Source organism: Sapajus apella, unplaced genomic scaffold, assembly GCF_009761245.1.
Source record: "Sapajus apella isolate SASKATOON/1434 unplaced genomic scaffold, GSC_monkey_1.0 scaffold130, whole genome shotgun sequence".
Taxonomy (NCBI): Eukaryota; Metazoa; Chordata; class Mammalia; order Primates; family Cebidae; genus Sapajus; species Sapajus apella.
The window spans coordinates 657,781-675,267 of NW_022437070.1; the positions used below are offsets into that span (position 1 = coordinate 657,781).

The 17,487-nt window shown below is 53.7% G+C and overlaps 1 protein-coding gene across 1 annotated transcript in view; it reads left to right on the forward strand.

The window, feature by feature from the left end:
* SLC8A2 (solute carrier family 8 member A2) overlaps positions 1 to 17,487 on the forward strand; it is a 40,799-nt gene that overhangs the window by 14,328 nt on the left and 8,984 nt on the right. Inside the window, exons 3-6 of the mRNA XM_032262514.1 lie at positions 137 to 807; positions 8,214 to 8,636; positions 16,148 to 16,251; positions 16,402 to 16,419. Coding sequence (XP_032118405.1) covers positions 137 to 807; positions 8,214 to 8,636; positions 16,148 to 16,251; positions 16,402 to 16,419 — 1,216 coding nt within the window. The remainder of the gene's footprint in view (positions 1 to 136; positions 808 to 8,213; positions 8,637 to 16,147; positions 16,252 to 16,401; positions 16,420 to 17,487) is intronic.

Here is a 17,487-nt window from a genome sequence, read left to right on the forward strand (position 1 = left end):
AGGAGAGGGAGTGAGAGACACGGGAGAGGCAGAGATGAACAGAGACAGGCGGTGGGGAGAGCCGGCGGGTTGGGGCCTGGGGAGGGACCGAGCTGGAGGCGCCCGCCCGCCTGACCCCGCCGCCCGCCGCCCGCAGGTGTGGGAGGCGCTGCTGACCCTGGTCTTCTTCCCGGTGTGCGTGGTGTTCGCCTGGATGGCCGACAAGCGGCTGCTCTTCTACAAGTACGTGTACAAGCGCTACCGCACCGACCCGCGCAGCGGCATCATCATCGGCGCCGAGGGCGACCCCCCGAAGAGCATCGAGCTGGACGGCACGTTCGTGGGCGCCGCCGAGGCCCCGGGGGGCGAGCTGGGCGCGCTGGGCGCGGGCCCCGCCGAGGCGCGCGAGCTGGACGCCAGCCGCCGCGAGGTCATCCAGATCCTCAAGGACCTGAAGCAGAAGCACCCGGACAAGGACCTGGAGCAGCTGGTGGGCATCGCCAACTACTACGCGCTGCTGCACCAGCAGAAGAGCCGCGCCTTCTACCGCATCCAGGCCACGCGGCTCATGACCGGCGCGGGCAACGTGCTCCGCAGACACGCGGCCGACGCGTCGCGCAGGGCGGCCCCGGCCGAGGGCGCGGGCGAGGACGAGGACGACGGCGCCAGCCGCATCTTCTTCGAGCCCAGCCTCTACCACTGCCTGGAGAACTGCGGCTCCGTGCTGCTGTCCGTCACGTGCCAGGGCGGCGAGGGCAACAGCACCTTCTACGTGGACTACCGCACCGAGGACGGCTCGGCCAAGGCGGGCTCCGACTACGAGTACAGGTGGGAGCCGGCGGCGGGGGTCGGGGTGGGGGGAGCCGAGGGGGAGGGAGGCAGGGCCGCGGGGGGGGGGGCGGGGCCGCGGGGTGGCGGGGCCGTTAGTCCAGATGTGCGGCGGCCTCCAGGCTCAGGGCCTCCCGACTGCCTCCTGCAGGGTTCATTCGCTGTCTCTCTCACTCACTGACTCTCTCATTCATTCGCTCATTTATTCATTCTTTCATTCAGATTCGTTTGCTCATTCATTCATCACTCATTCATTCATTCATTCATTCATTCCTGAGAGCTTGCTCTGTGCCAGTCCCTGTTCCAGTCCTGGGGCACACACCACTGGGCCAGGCAGCGTGCATGGCTATCGGAAGGCTAGCCCTCCCGCCTTCATTGTCTACCTCTGGGTTTTTTGCGTTTGTTTGTTGGAAACAGTCTCACCATGTTGCCCAGGCTGGAGTGAGTGGCCCGATCTCAGCTCACGGCAACCTCTGCCTCCCAGGTTCAAGTGATTCTCATGCCTCAGCCCCTTGAGTTGCTGGGATTACAGGCGCACACCACCATGCCCAGCTGATTTTTGCACTTTTAGTAGAGATGGATTTTTGCCACGTTGGCCAGACTGGTCTCAAACTCCTGGCCTCAAGTGATCCACCTGCGTCAGCCTACCAGAGCGCTGGGATTACAAGTGTGAGCCATCTCCTGGCCATGTTCTATGTTTTATTGTTTGGTAAAACAGATGTCTCCTCATGTGCATAGAACATTAATGTGTAGTGGGCACCTACCATGTGCCAGGTGCTGCCCCCAGGCACTCAGTGCATATGATGAATGAGACAAACTCTCAGTCTCCACACCACTCCTCCTGCATTCTTTGTCTGTCTGTGGTTTTGTGATGATGCCACACTGTTTTAATTATTAGAGCTCCATTATGTGTATTGCTACCTGGTAGAACAAGCCTTCTCCCACCATTACTGAAGTAAAAATACTTATTGAGCACATACTATATGCCAGTGGTTATACCATGGGGAACAAGACAGCTGAAGTCCCTTCCCTCAAACTGCAAAGAGGATATAAACTACTAAACATATAAAAACTTGAAGTGGCAGTAAGTCCTAAAATAGGACAGGAGGAGAGAGACAATAGCTAAAGGCCTTTGGTTCCCCCATGAAGCAACCCACCCATCACCCTCTACCATATCTCACAATCCCAGTCCCTATCCTTACCCCTCTCCTTGCAGATCTGTGATATTCTCTCATTCAGCAGTTCCTCCTGAGCACCTACTGTGTGCCAGATGCCTTTAAAGGATTAACCTAGAACAATAACCAAGATAGATAAGATCTCTGTCCTCATGTGGCCCACAAAAGTCTTCATCTATTTGTAGCTCTGTCGATGCCACACTCTTTTAAGACTTATAGCTTTACAGTGTGTTCTTTGAAATGATTTTCACCAGCCTACTTAATGCTTTGAACAGTATGTGTTGTTAATTCATGTGTAAGTCTCCCCTTTCCCATAATGACAATTATCATGTGTCTACTATGTGCAAGAAACAGATAAAAAACTAGATCTGTCACTGAACAGAACTCATAAAGTCCCTGCCCAAATGGAGCTCACATTCTCCTGGGAAAGACAGGCCATTAGGAAGTAAACACCGATTTCATTAAAATGCCAGGTAGTGGTAGGAGCTGTGAAGAAAAATAAATCAGGAGACAGGGAGAAAGAGTGCCAGTGGCTGAGCTTTTCAGAGGTTCTACATGCCCAGTAGCCTGGCACTTCCCCTTTCATCTTCTCCCTGGGGTACAGCTAAGGCTGAACTCTTCCCAGATCCTTGGTTCTGCCACCAACCAGCAGCCAATCCCTCATCCCTTAACCATTCTCTTCCGGGGGCCAGTTCGCTCTCCCCTCCCCTCTTCTTTCTCTTTTTCTCTTTCTTTTTCTCTCTCTCTCTTTCTCTTTATTTCCTTCTTTTTCTTTTTTCTTTTTTTTTTGGAGTCAGACTTTTGCTTTTGTCACCCAGGCTGGAGTGCTGTGGTGTGATCTCGGCTCACCGCAACCTCCGCCTCCCAGGTTCAAGCGAGTCTCCTGCCTCAGCCTCCCGAGTAGCTGGGATTACAGGTGTGTGCCACCACGCCCAGCTAAGCCAAACTGTTTTTTTCTTAGACACAGGGTCTTGCTATGCTGCTCTGACTGGACTCAAAGTCCTGGGCTCAAGTGATCCCCCTGCCTCGCCCTCCCAAGTAGCTGGGACTACAGCCGCCACACCCTATATTTTATTTTGAAAAACTTCACACCTACAGCAGGGCTGCACAATTTGATGAACTGTGGTATCACCTTCATCCACACTCACCAATTGTTCACATTTTATTCTGTTTGCTTTTATTCTCTCTCTTTAATATTTAATAATGTTAATTATTGGGGGCTGGGCGCGGTGGTTCACGCCTGTCAACCCACACTTTGGGAGGCCGAGGCAGGTCGATCAACTCAAACCTGAGGTCAGGAGTTTGAGACCAGCCTGGCCAACATGGCAAAACCCTGTCTCTACTAAAAATGCAAGATTTAGCCAGGCGTGGTGGCGCATGCCTGTAATCCAAGATTGTGCCACTGCACTGCAGCCTGGGAGACAGAGCAAGACTCTTTCTAAAAAAAAAAAAAAAAAAAAAAAACACAAATTAGCTGGGCATGGTGGCGTGTGCCTGTAGTCCCAGCTACTCAGAGGGGCGGGGGGCGCTAAGGTCGGGGAATCGCTTGAGCTGAGGAGGCAGAGGTTGCAGTGAGCCAAGACTGTGCCACTGCACTCCAACCTGGGTGACAAAGCCAGACTCTGTCTCAAAATAATAATAAAATAATAACAACAATAATAATTGTAGTACTCTGTGACAGTGAGTTGCAAATACCATGACCTTCATGCCTAAATACTTGAGCATGCTTTTTTTTTTCTTTTTTGAGACAAAATTCTGCTCTTGTTGCCCAGGCTGGAGTGCAATGGCACCATCTCAGCTGACTACAGCCTCTGCCTCCTGGGTTCAAGTGATTCTCCTGCCTCAGCCTCCTAAGTGGCTGGCATTGTAGGTGCGTGCCACCACACCCAGCTAATTTTTTGTGTTTTTAGTAGAGATGGGGTTTCATCATGTTGGCCAGGCTGGTCTCGAACTCCTGACCTCAGGTGACCCACCCACCTCAGCCTCCCAAAGTGCAGGGATTACAGGCGTGAGCCACCTCGCCCGGCCTGAGCATATATCTTTTAGGAATGATGGCCTTCTCCTACCTAATCACAATGCTATGGTCTCACTCAAGAAATCTAATGCTGAATTGACACTGTTAACTCAATTATCCACTGAGTGACACACACCCCGTGTTTGCATTTCGGCAGTCATTCACTCCCTCTCTGTCTTCCCACTTGATCCAGAACCACACATTGCATTTCCTTGTCTGGATCCGTTTCTCAGCCTTCCCGTGACTTTCGTGACCTGATGCTTTAGAGGATGATAGGCTGGTTACTAGAATGATTCTCAGTCTAGGTTTGTCTCATGCGTCGTGATGATTAGAGTCCTGCACTTTTGGCAGGAATCCCACGGAAGTGATGCTCTATCCCCCTGGGTGCCTTGTATCAGGAGGAACGTGACGTCCACTCGTCCATTACTGTGATGCCCAGTTTAACTGTTTGGTAAAGATGGTGCTAAACCTTTGGATTAATTGTTTGGCAAAGATGACGCCGCAGGATGGACGCGGTGGATCACCCCTGCAGTCCCAACACTTTGGAAGCCCAAGGCTGGTGGATTGCTTGAGTCCAGGAGTTCAAGACCAGCCTGGGCAACATGGCAAAACCCCATCTCTACAAAAAGTATAAAAATTAGCCAGGTGTGGTGGCACGTGCCTGTAGTCCCAGCTGCTCAAGAGGCTGAGGCGGGAGGATGGCTTGAACCTGGGAGGTGGAGGCTGCAGGGAGCTGGGATTGTGCAGCTGCACTGCGGCCTGGACAACAGGACAAGACCCTGTCTCAAAAAAAAAAAAAAAAAAAAAAAAGGTGCCACAATCTCCACATTCTACTGATCCCTTTATCCCGTATGTGTAAATGTCTCCCATCCCGCAACTCTCGGACCCTAAGATTCTAATATTAATGTGTGAATATCACTAGCTAACTGTCATTGTTTTCGCTGTGCCTCTGGGTGCTTCCCCTGTATCAATTCAGTCCTCACCCCAGCACCAGGAGGTAAACACTATTCTTAGCCCATTCCCCAGAAAAGGAAACCAAGGCTCAGAGGACGGCAGAACCTGACCGCCTGAGATCACACAGCTGCCATGGTAGCGGAGCTGGGCTTGGAGCAGGTCAGCCCACCCTGCTAGGTGCCCCACCCCCGTGGACAGCGAATCCTAAGCTGGAGGACTCCCCTGTCCCTCCACTGCAGGTCTTTGCCAGAACCTCTGGTTCTATACCCCCTACCTCTTTGCCAGAACCTTGGGGTCCCTGCCTTCCTCCCACAGAGCTGGAGAACTGCAGCCCAACCCCACTCACACACACTCCTTTTCTTTTGAGGTGGAGTCTCACTCTGTCGCCCAGGCTGGAGTGCAGTGGTGCAATCTCGGTTCACTGCAACTTCCGCCTCCCCGGTTCAAATGATTCTCCTGCCTCAGCCTCCAGAGTAGCTGGGACTACAGGCGTGCACCACCACACCCTGCTAATTTTTCTATTCTTAGTAGGAACGGGGTTTCACTATATTGGCCAGGCTGGTCTCGAACTCCTGACCTCAAGTCATCAGCTGCCTCAGCCTCCCAAAGTGTTGGGATTACAGGCTTGAGCCACCACGCCCGGCCCCAGAACCCCTTTAATGTGAAAGTGATAGTGAACGAGTATGGATCACGTAGCAGGGTTCATAGATGGTGGAAGGGCTTAGGGGAAAGGAGAGATTTTCAAGATTCCTAAACATCCCAGAGTCATGCTGATGTCTGCAGCCCTTCCAGGAAGAGCCCAATTACTCCGTGACCCTCAGAATTTCACCCTGACTCATCTAATGTCACTGCCTTGTTCCCTCCCTGGCTCCCCCCATTACAGAGTATCTTGTGGGTGCTTCAGAGATTTACACCACTGTTGCTCTTTTAACACTAAGCCAGCTCACGTCCCTCCTCCGCTCTCAGAATGTCCCTCCTCCGCTCGGAAGCCTCCCGGGGCTCCCGCCTCACTCAGGGTGAATGCAGAAGTCTTCACCGTGGCCCACCCAGGCCCTAGGAGATCTGCCCCTGTTTGCTCTGTGCCACCATCTCCCACCCTCTCTCCCTGGCTCCCTCCACCGCCGTCATGCTGGTCTCCCTGCAGTTTCTTGAGCAGGTGACCTATCCCTGCTCCAGGTCAGATCCTGTCCAGCTGTCCAGCTCCAGGTCAGAGCATTCACATTGCCTGTTCCCTTTACCAAAAATACTCTTTTGGCCAGGCGAGGTGGCTCACGCCTGTAATCCCAGCACTTTGGGAGGCCAAGACAGGAGGATCACTTGAGGTCAGGAGTTCGAGGCCAGCCTGGCCAACATGGTGAAACCCTATCTCTACAAAAGGTACACAAAATTAGCAGGGCATGGTGGTGGGCGTCTGTAGTCCCAGCTACTCGGGAGGCTGAGGTGGGAGGATCCCTTGAACCTGGGAGGGGAGGTTGCAGTGAGCACAAATCACGCCACTGCACTCCAGCCTGGCGACAGAATGAGACTCCCTCTCAAGAAACCAAAACAAAACAAAACAAAAAAACGTTTCTAGGCATTCTCCCCATGGCTCACTCCCTCCCCTCCTTCAGGTCTCTGCTCAAATGTTATGTCCTCCAAAAGGCTTTCTTGACCACAGCAACTCCCTCTCCTCACTCCTTACCCTGCTGACTCAATAGCGCTATCACCACCTGACATTCTGTTTGTTTACTGTTCAATCTTCTGCACTACAACAGAAGCCCAGAGCTGCTTCTTGCTGCCGTTCCCCCAACACTTAGAACAATGCCTGGCACACAGCGTTCAGTATCTGTTGAATGAATGAACCATAATTAAATCATTAAATGTGCAATTGTCATGGTGATATGGCTCTGCCATGGGGCTGTGAACCCTGTGAGGACAGGGCCTAGTTATTGCTGTGTCCCCAGCACCACTCCGCACAAGGCACAGAACAGGTGCCCTTAGGAGTGTTTGTTGAATGAATGAATGAATGATGCCAAGTTAAGGCGTATGAACATTCTCTTGGGAGCATCTGGGAAGGGTTTTTATCAGAGGAATGACAGATTCCTTTCTGAGTCCTATATCCCTGCCACTCAAAATGTGACCAGGACATTCCCTGGAGCTCATTAGATGTGCAATAATAGCTGGGTGTGGTGGCTCACACCTGTAATCCCAGCACTTTGGGAGGCCGAGGTGGGCGGATCACCTGAGGTCAGGAGTTTGAGACCAACCTGACCAACATGGAGAAACCCCATCTCTACTAAAAATACAAAATTAGCAGGGCGCGGTGGCTCATGCCTATAATCCTAGCTACTAGGGAGGCTGAGGCAGGAGAATCAATTGAACCGGGGAGGCGGAGGTTGTGGTGAGCCGAGATCATGCCACTGCACTCCAGCCTGGGCAACAAGAGCAAAACTCTGAGTCAAAAAAAAAAAAAATTATTTGATTCTAGGCCGAGCTCAGTGGTTCACGCCTGTTATCCTAGCACTTTGGGAGGCTGAGGGGGGCAGATCACAAGGTGAGGAGTTCAGAACCAGCCTGGCCAATATGGTGAAACCTCACCTCTACTAAAAATACAAAAACATTAGCCAGGTGTGGTGGTGCATGCCTGTAATCCCAGCTACTTGGGAGGCTGAGGCAGGAGAATTGCTTGAACCCGGGAGGTGGAGATAGCAGTGAGCTGAGATCACGCCACTGCACTCCAGCCTGGGTGACAGAGCGAGACTCTATCTCAAAAAAATAAAAAGAAAAAGAAATGCGATTCCAGGAAACCCAGAAGCTTCTGAACCAGAATCTGCATTTTCACAAGAGCCACCAGGGGATTCCTATGCACATTAAGGTTTGAGAAGCAGGAATGTAGAGCACCCCAGGCTCCCTCTCAACTCGTGGACTTTGCTCGTGCTATTCCCTCTGCCTGGAGTATGCTCGCCCGCTAATGCCTCCTCCAGGAAGCCTGCCCTCATCTCAGCCTTATCCATATCTGTTTAATGCCCGCCTTCTCTCCTCACAAGTTCCACGGCGGGGAGGGGTCCACTCTGCCTTGTACCCGTTCTGCAGCCCTTCCTCCAGGACGCCCACCCTGATTCACGTCAGTGCTTGTTTAGTGCCTGTCGACCCTCATACTTGGGAGTTCTCCTGTGGCGCCTGCCCCTCCTCTGGGAAGCGCGTCCAGACTCCCCACACCCCCTACAACACACAGCCGGTGACCGACCCTCACCCCGCTCTTCCCCCTCCCCACCCTGCCGCAGCGAGGGCACGCTGGTGTTCAAGCCCGGCGAGACGCAGAAGGAGCTGCGCATCGGCATCATCGACGACGACATCTTCGAGGAGGACGAGCATTTCTTCGTGCGGCTGCTGAACCTGCGCGTGGGTGACGCGCAGGGCATGTTCGAGCCCGACGGCGGCGGGCGGCCCAAAGGGCGGCTGGTGGCGCCCCTGCTGGCCACCGTCACCATCCTGGACGACGACCACGCGGGCATCTTCTCCTTCCAGGACCGCCTGCTGCACGTGAGCGAGTGCATGGGCACCGTGGACGTGCGCGTCGTGCGCAGCTCGGGCGCGCGCGGCACCGTGCGCCTCCCCTACCGCACGGTGGACGGCACGGCGCGCGGCGGCGGGGTGCACTACGAGGACGCGTGCGGAGAGCTGGAGTTTGGCGACGACGAGACCATGTGAGCGAGCCCGCGGCGGCCCGGGGAGGGGCGGGGCTTCGAAATGGGCGGGGCCTCGGGAGGGGAGGGGCCTGCGTGGGCGTCATCCGGAAGGTGGGCGGGGCATATGACCCCTGCCACGACGTGGGCGGGGCTTAACTAAGCAGTTCTCCAAAAGGGCTGGGCCTAGTGGGCCCTCAGGAGGGGAGGGGCCTGGGTTAATTCTGCTTAAAAGTGGGCTGAACCTTGAGAGCGGCCGGGCCTGGGTGAGCTGTGTCCACAGTGTGGGTGGGGCCTGATGGGATTGTAACTGTGAAATAAAGAGGCGAGGCTCAGAGGGGCAGCCGGACAGGTGAAGAGGGTCCCAAGGAGGAAGGGTGGGCAAGGTGAGGAGAGATAGGATAGGGACCTGGGGAGAGGGGTGTGAGGCCTTAATTGGTAGCTGGTGGTGTGAGCCCTGAAGAAGAGGGCCCAGGGAAGATGTGGGGCTCAGAGGCCTGTCGAGGTGAGACGCTGTATGTGGCTGTAAGAAGGGGCGGGTCCAGGGCGATGGGTGGGGTCTGGGTTTGTTCACAGGACGCCAGGAAATGGGAAAATGGATGTGGGCTGCGGAAGAAGGCGGGGCTTAACGAGATGGGTGGGGCATGGGGAGGCAGAGCTAGGGAAGGGGTGGGGCTTCCGGATAAGAGGGGGAACCTGGGGAAGTAGCGGGGCACCAAGGGGAATGTGGGTGAGGCTTTGGGAAAAGATGGTGCGGGAATCTGGGAGCCTGGGAAGACCGGGCAGGGCCTGGGGAGACACTGGGAAGCCTGAGGGCTGGGATTTGGGAAAATGGGGTCAGGGGAGGTGGGCTCACTGGATACACGCAGACACACACATGTAGACAGACGTTTACAGATCAGACACAAAGCCGTTTGTATGCACCACACACACACACACACAGACACACACGGCCAGGACAGGCTTGGTGTTTCACGCCCGCCCGTAATCCCAGCGCTTTGGGAGGGCGAGGCAGGAGGATCATTTGAGGCCAGGAGTTCAAGAGCAGCCTGGGCAACATAGCAGGACTCCTACTCTAAAAGTAATTTTTTGAAATTAGTGGTGGCGCATGCCTGTAGTGCCAGCACTTTAGGAGACTGAGGCGGGAGGATGGTTCGAGCCTAGGAGTTGGAGAGCAGCCTCTACTAAAATTTGGTTAAAATTAGCTGGGCCTGGTGGTGCGCACTGAAGCCAAGGCAGGAGGATGGCTAGGTGTGAGAGCTGTGATCACGCCGCTGCACTCCAGCCTGGGAGACAGCGAGACCTTGTCTCTGTAAATAAAAAAATAATTTAAAAAAAGACACAAGCGGACACACATAAAGTCACAGATGCGTACACTAAATTACAGAGTCAAGGCTGCTCTCACTCCCAGACCCCCGGCCATTCCTTACACAGATGCCTGAGTGTCCCCCAACGTGTGCCTGCAGCCTCACCTTCCCCCACCCGCCTGGCCGGGATGCAGGCCGCGCCTGCCCCTCCTCTGCCCGCCACCCCCGCACTCCCCGTCTGTCTCCCTTCTCCGTGCCGCCCACGCGCCTCCTACTCAAGCGGAGTCCCCACCGCGCTCCCCCTCCCTCCTCTTCCCAGCCTCTGCGCCTCCGCCTCGGGCAGCGCTCAGCTTCTCACAGCGCTCGCTGTCTCTCCGTCTCTCCCTCTGCATCTCTGCATCTCTCGCTCCCTGGGCTGTCTCTCTCTGGGTCTCTGCATCTCTGTTCATCTGTGGCTCTCTGTCCCCAGCACCTCGCTCTCTGACTCAGCTTATATTTCAGACACACTCTCCACACCTTTCCATCTTTCCCTCTGTCTGGCTTGGTCGCTCTCTCAGGGTTGTTGAGAATTTGGGTTCGGGACTGTAAGAGGCACTGTCCCAGCCCCCTCTCTCACACCCAAGCGATAGGGGGAATGGAGAGAGTTTTCTTTCTGCTTCTTCCAGTCCTTCTTGTAGTTTAACTTGCTTCCTTCCTGCTGCTGCAACCCCATAGGCGCTCTCCTCGCCCACACGGCTTCCCCAGGCTGGGACACCTTCCGTCCCCCCATTCTCCACTCCAGCTCCCAGATGCGGCTTCAGAAGACAGCGAACAGGAGGCTAATTAGTGTTTACGGAAACTCACCCTTCCTCTCATAGGCAGGCGCTGATTAGAGGCGCTTTGAAGCAGCTGGGCTGGAAGACCAACTCAGAGATGAAGGAGAGACACGCAGAGATGGGGGTGGCAGGGAGAGCACGAGAGACACAGAGGCAGAGACGCAGAGATAGACCCAGGGAGAGCTGAAGACAGACAGAATGAGCGAGAACTGGAGAGAGAAACAGAGACAGAATAGAGAGACAGAGACACAGAAAGACAGGAGCTTAGAGGCCAGGTGCTCACGCCTGTAATCCCAGCACTTTGGGAGGCCGAGGCGGGTGGATCACGAGGTCAAGAGATCGAGACCATCCTGGTCAACATGGTGAAACCCCGTCTCTACTAAAAATACAAAAAATCACCTGGGCATGGTGGCGTGCGCCTGTAGTCCCAGCTACTCAGGAGGCTGAGGCAGGAGAATTGCCTGAACCCAGGAGGCGGAGGTTGCGGGGAGCCGAGATCGCGCCATTGCACTCCAGCCTGGGTAACAAGAGCAAAACCCGGTCTCAAAAAACAAAAAAAGACACAAAAGGAAGAGACACAGAGGCAGAGAGATGGATATTAAGAGACTGAGATGGAGGGAGATTGAAAGGTAGACGCAGAGGCAATAAAGACACGTATGGAAGAGAGAGAGAGTCGGACCCAGGGAAGGAGAGGGTCTCACGATGCTGCAGAGAGAAGGGAAAGTTTGGGTCAGTGAGAGACAGGATAAGGAGGAGACTGGGTCTGAGATCAGAGGCTGGCAGGGGAGAAGGGCAGGAGAGGGGAGTTTTCAGGAAACCAGGGGGCAGGCTGGGGAGGAAGTCTGCTTCCTGTGATCTCAGGAAGTCCTGCCTTGGTCTAGGTCGAGTCCCTCTTGCTGTTTCCTGCGTATTGGGATTCTCCTGCATCTGGGTCCCCTGAGGGCGTGCCTGCCAGGGTGCAGTTGATGTGCGTGTTCCTGCACGCCAGTCAGTGTGTGTCAGTGGATCGCAGCGTGCCTGCAAGAGTGAGCGACAGAGGCGTGTATGTGTGTGTGTGTCACTCTGTCAGCGTGTCACTGTGTCGGCAGCTGTCTATGTGTGCCGAGTGTGTGAGGAACCTGTCTCAGGAGACCCTCCCTCCCTGCTGTCCCCAGCATTTCAGCACCGCGGACAGCTCCCAGCCCATGCTGAGGTCGGGGGCGGACCTTTCTTTCCACCCACAGAAAATTGAAAATATCCTGAAATCAGGAGGGTGGAGGTAGGCGGGTGTCCCCACATGGCCGGCTTGTGTGCGCCTGTCCTTGCGCGGGTGTCGCTGTGTCTTGTGCATGTTTGTGTGTTAAGATGCGTCTTTTGAGTGACTGCCTGATTGAAACTCTTCTGCTAGAAGTGCCTTGACTTTGGTTACTCCATTCTTTTTTTTGAGACAGTCTCCCTCTGTGGCCGCGACTGGGGTGCAGTGGCGCAACCTCGGCTCACTGCAACCTCCGCCTCCCAGGTTCAAGTGATTCTCCTGCCTCAGCCTCCCGAGTACTGGGAGCACTCACCACCATGCCTGGCTAATTTTTTGTGTTTTTAGTAGAGACGGGGTTTCACCGGTTAGCCAGGATGGTCTCAATCTCCTGACCTTGTGATCTGCCCACCTTGGCCTCCTAAAGTGGTGGGATTACAGATGTGAGCCACCATGCCCGGCCTGGTTACTCCGTTCTTTAGATTCTGAGTGACAGAGACAGGGAGAGAAGAATCCAGATAAAGAAGGGCAGGCCAGGTGAGGTGTCTCACACCTGTAACCCCAGCACTGGGGAGCCCAAGGCGAGAGGATCACTTGAGCTCAGGAGTTCAAGACCAGCCTGGGCAACATAGTGAGATCCTGTCTCTATAAAAAATTGAAAAGTAGCCAGGTGTGGTGGCGAACACTTATATTTCCAGCTACTTAGGAGGCTGAGGTGGGAGGATTGCTTGAGACCTGGAGCTCAAGGCTGCAGTGAGCCATGATTATGCCACTGCACTCCAGCATGGGCAACAGAGTGAGACCTTGTCTCAAAAAAAGGGAGGGCAGAGAGATGAGAAGAGACTGAGACAGAGAACAGAGAGAGTCACAATCAGAGAGAGAGACTGCTGGAGAATCGCAGAGACAGAAAGAGTCAGAGATGGAGAGACAGACCCAGAGAACCCGAGAGAGGCAGAGAAAAGAAGATAGAAAATGTGGGGACAGAGATGTAGGCACTGAAGGAAGTAAACAGAGACACCAAGAGGCGTCAGGAGTGAGATAGAAGGTAGGAGCGTCTCCGTGATACCGCAGTGGGAGCTGCAGGGTGGCGATGTCGCCGAGGCTGTGGTGGGGGAGTCGTGCTAACTGACGGGCATCTGGTCCGTGCAGTCTTGCCACTGCACTGGGAACGGCTGCAGGGTGTGATGGCGTGTGGGTGTGGGCGGTGTGATCGGCTGTGCTTCCTCGATTGGGTGACTGTGTGGGCCGGGTGTTTGTGTTTCTGGGTTCTGGGGCCAGGCCTTGTGGGACTACATAGTTCTTACAGCCAAAAGAGTTGCCAGTGGCAGAGCTGTGGGCATTCTGGGGTTGTGGGTCTTTGGGGTCGAGGCAGGTGGGTTGTGTGCCTGGAGGTGACAGGTAACTTCTGGCTGTTTGCTACCACCCGCTGGTTACCATAGATGCTGAGAAAATCAATTAGCATCAGCATTTGGTTAACTCTCCAAATCTGGTTGGGATGGAGAGCAGGAAACTGAGGTTTTTCTGTGTTGAAGGACTGGAGTTAGCAAAATATGTATTTAGGGCTTGCTCCATGCCAGGCACTGTTCTGGCTGTTGGAGACAGAAAAAAAAAGTAAATGGACTGGCCGGGCACGGTGGCTCCCGCCTGTAACCCCAGAACTCTGGGAGGACGAGGTGGGCGGATCATGAGGTGAAACGCCATCTCTACTAAAAATACAATATTAGAAGGCTGATCGCGGTGGCTCCCGCCTGTAATCCCAGCACTTTGGGAGGCTGAGGTAGGTGGATCACAACAACATCAAGAGGTGAAGACCATCCTGGCTAACACGGTGAAACCCCATCTCTACTTAAAAATACAAAAAATTAGCCAGGTGTGGTGGCACGCGCCTGTAGTCCCAGCTACTCAGGAGGCTGAGGCAGGAGAATTGCTTGAACCCAGGAGGTAGAAGTTGCAGTGAGCCGAGATCGTGCCACTGCACTCCAGCCTGGAGACAGAGCAAGACTCTGCCTAAAAAAAAAATTAGCTGGGCACGGTGGCATACACCTGTAATCCCAGCTACTCAGGAGGCTGAGGCAGGAGAATTGCTTGAACCCAGGAGGCGGAGGTTGCAGTGAGCCGAGATCACACCACTGCACTCCAGCCTGGGTGACAGAGTGAGACTGTGTCTCAAAAAACAAAACAAAACAAAAAAAACTTATAAATGAATTTACCTGGGGGAACTTAAATTTTAAAATTGGGAGGCAAATGGTAAATAATAAACAATAAACTAAATAAATGTTAGAGGGTATTAGAAGGTGATATTTAAAGAAGACAGGCCAGGCGCTATGGCTCACATCTGTAATCCCAGAACTTTGGGAGGTCAAGATGGGAGGATCACTTGAGGCCAGGAGCTCAAGACCAGCTTGGGCAATGTAGTGAGACCCAATCTCTACAAAAAAGTAAAAAATTAGCTGAGCACGCCATGCGCAGTGGCTCACGCCTGTGAGCACTTTAAGAGGCCAAGGCAGGTGGATCACCTGAGGTCAGGAGTTCGAGACCAGCCTGGCCAGCATGGCAAAACCTACTAAAAAAAAATAATAATACAAAAATAAGCTGGGCGTGGTGGGGGGGTGCCTGTAATCCCAGCTACTCAGGAAGCTGAGGCAGGAGAATCACTTGAACCCAGGAGGCAGAGATTGCGGTGAGCCAAGATTGCAGCCTGGGCAGCAGAATAAGACTTCATCTCAGCACTATAAGAGACAAATTAGCTGAGCATGGTGGTGCATGCCTGTAGTCCCAGCTGCATGAGAGGCTGAGGCAGGAGGATTGCTTGAGCCCAGGACTTTGAGGCTTCAGTGAGCTATGGCTGCACGACTGCACTGCAGCCTGGGTGACACAGCAAGACCTTGTCTCCGAAAATAATCATAAATACATCAAAAAGAAAGACAGCAGACCAGTGTAAGGGACTGCTGGGGTGGGAGGAGCGAGGGAGCTCACCATTAAATAAGATGGAAGGAGTGGGCCTCACTGAGGAGGTGGGGTTTGAATGGAGAACTGGAAGAATGAGGAAGTGAGCTCAGGGGAAAAGTGTTCTGGGCAGAGGGAACAGCCAGCACAGAAGCCCTGAGGCATGAGCAGGCCTGGCTTGTTCAAGGAGTAGCAAGGAGGCCAGAACCGGAATGAGTGCCTGATGGCAGGGGACCATGGGCCCTTCTAAGGACGTCGGCTTTTGTTCTGTGAGAGATGGATGCTGTGCAAATGTTTCGCACAGGGGAGGGACCCAGTCTGACTTTGGTTCTATCGGTATCGCTCTGGCTGCTCTTGGAAGAACAGACTGTGGGGCGTGAAGCTGAAGCATGGGATTGTTTAGGAGGCAACTATAGTAGTCGGGGTGGGAGACGATCGTGGCTGGGCTGGAGAGAAGGGGTCAACAGTCTCGATTCTGACAGCGCTGAGTTCAAATCCTGTCTCAACCATGAGCTCATACTGCTTTACTTTATTTTTGATTTAATTTAATTTATTTGTTTTTTTGAGATGGACTTTCACTCTTGTTGCCCAGGCTGGAGTGCAGTGACCTGATCTCGGCTCACCACAACCTCCGCCTCCCAGATTCAAGTGATTCTCTTGCCTCAGCCTCCCCAGTAGCTGGGATTACAGGCAATGCACCACCATGCCCAACCAATTTTATATTTTCAGTAGAGACGGGGTTTCCCCAGTGTTGGTCACGCTGGTCTCGAACTCCCAATCTCAGGTGATCCGCCTGCCTCAACCCCCCAAAGTGCTGGGAGTGTAGGTGTGAGCCACCATACCCGGCCTACTTTATTTTTGAAATAAAATATTTAATATAAATAAAGATGGGGTCTTGATGTATCGCCCAGGCTGGTCTTGAACTCCTGGCCTCAAGCCATCCTCCCTCCTCGGCCTCCCAAAGAGCTTTGATGACAGGCATGAGCCACGGCGCCCAGAATACTTTACTTTAATCAACCTCAGCTTCCTCACCAGTGCCCGGTTTTGTTTCTGCCAAATGGGGATGATCGTAGAGCCTTCCTCCCTGAGAGGTGATGAGGACTAAATGAGATTGTGGAGCCTGGGACAGAGGAGGCGCTCAGAAAACTGGGTGGCTGCTAGGAGGTTGCCTGGTGATTCTGGGGAGGGGGCCTCATGCTGGGTGTTCTGCCTCCCCCCCCCACCCCCGCACAGGAAAACTCTTCAGGTGAAGATAGTTGATGACGAGGAATATGAGAAAAAGGATAACTTCTTCATTGAGCTGGGCCAGCCCCAGTGGCTTAAGCGAGGGATTTCAGGTGAGGGGTGACCACCGGGCAGTGGGAGAGGTAAGGGGTCCGGGGTTGGGGGACTTTCGGGGGCTCAATTTCGGGCACTCCTTAAAGCTCGTGGATCTGAGCTTTGTTGGGGACTGATCTCACGGTCTGCCTGTCTCTGTCTCTCCCCAGCTCTGCTACTCAGTCAAGGTGAGTGAAGTCACCTCTGGGCTCGTAGTGGGGAGGAGCGACTGGAAGCGGGCCCTGGGGGAGGGTCCCAGCCCCAAAGCTACCCTTCCAGGTTGGGTTTGAGGCAGACTGGAGGTGAGATAAAGGCAGATTCAGGACTGGGGGAGGCTGGGAGCAGGCCTTAGAGTTGGTAGTGCCTGCGTGAGTTTGGGATTACAGTTAGTGTTTTGGAGGTCAAGATTATGTCTGTAACATGGTGAAACCCTGTCTCTACTAAAGATACAAAAATTTGCCAGGTGTGATGGCACTTGGAATTCCAGCTACTTGGGAGGCTGAGGCAGGAGAATTGCTTGAACCCAGGAGGTAGAGGTTGCAGTGAGCCAAGATCACGCCACTGCACTCCAGCCTGGGTGACAGAGCAAGACCCCATCTTAAAAAGAAAAAAAGAAGATTATGTCTGTAGTCAGGGTTGCAAGTCATACAATCAGATCTGGGTTTGTGAGTGGGGTCAGAGAGGATCCAGTTTGGGGTTGATAGGAATGGGCTGGGGTCTGGATTGGAGATTGGTATTAGGACCGTGCTCAGGTGAGAGTCAAGGTGGAGGTTGTTTCCTGGGTTTCTGGTGGGATCAGATCAGAATTGGAGTCAGATTTGGGTCAGAGCTAAAGTTGGACTTTGAGGTGAGTAACAGAGTTTGAGGAATTTGGGTTAGAATTGGGGCCAAGGTCAGAGATTGGAGTAAGAGTTGGGGCAAGGGTCAGTGGCTTGGAGCCGGACAGAGTTGTTTGGAGTCAGGATCAGAATTGGGATCGGAGGTTAGGATTAGGGTTAGACTAAAGATTGTATTTGTTGGAGGAAGCCATACACGCTGCTGTAACAAACTGATCCACAAATCCCAGGGGCTTAGCACAATAAAAGTTATTTATCGGCTGGGCACACTGGCGCACGCCTGTCATCTCAGCTTTGGGAGGCCAAGGGTGGATCACTTGAGGTCAGGAGTTCAAGACCAGCCTAACCCTGGATCTGACCTCAGCAAAACCCTACCCCTAAACCCTAATCCCAACTCTAACATTCTCTATAACCTAGAAC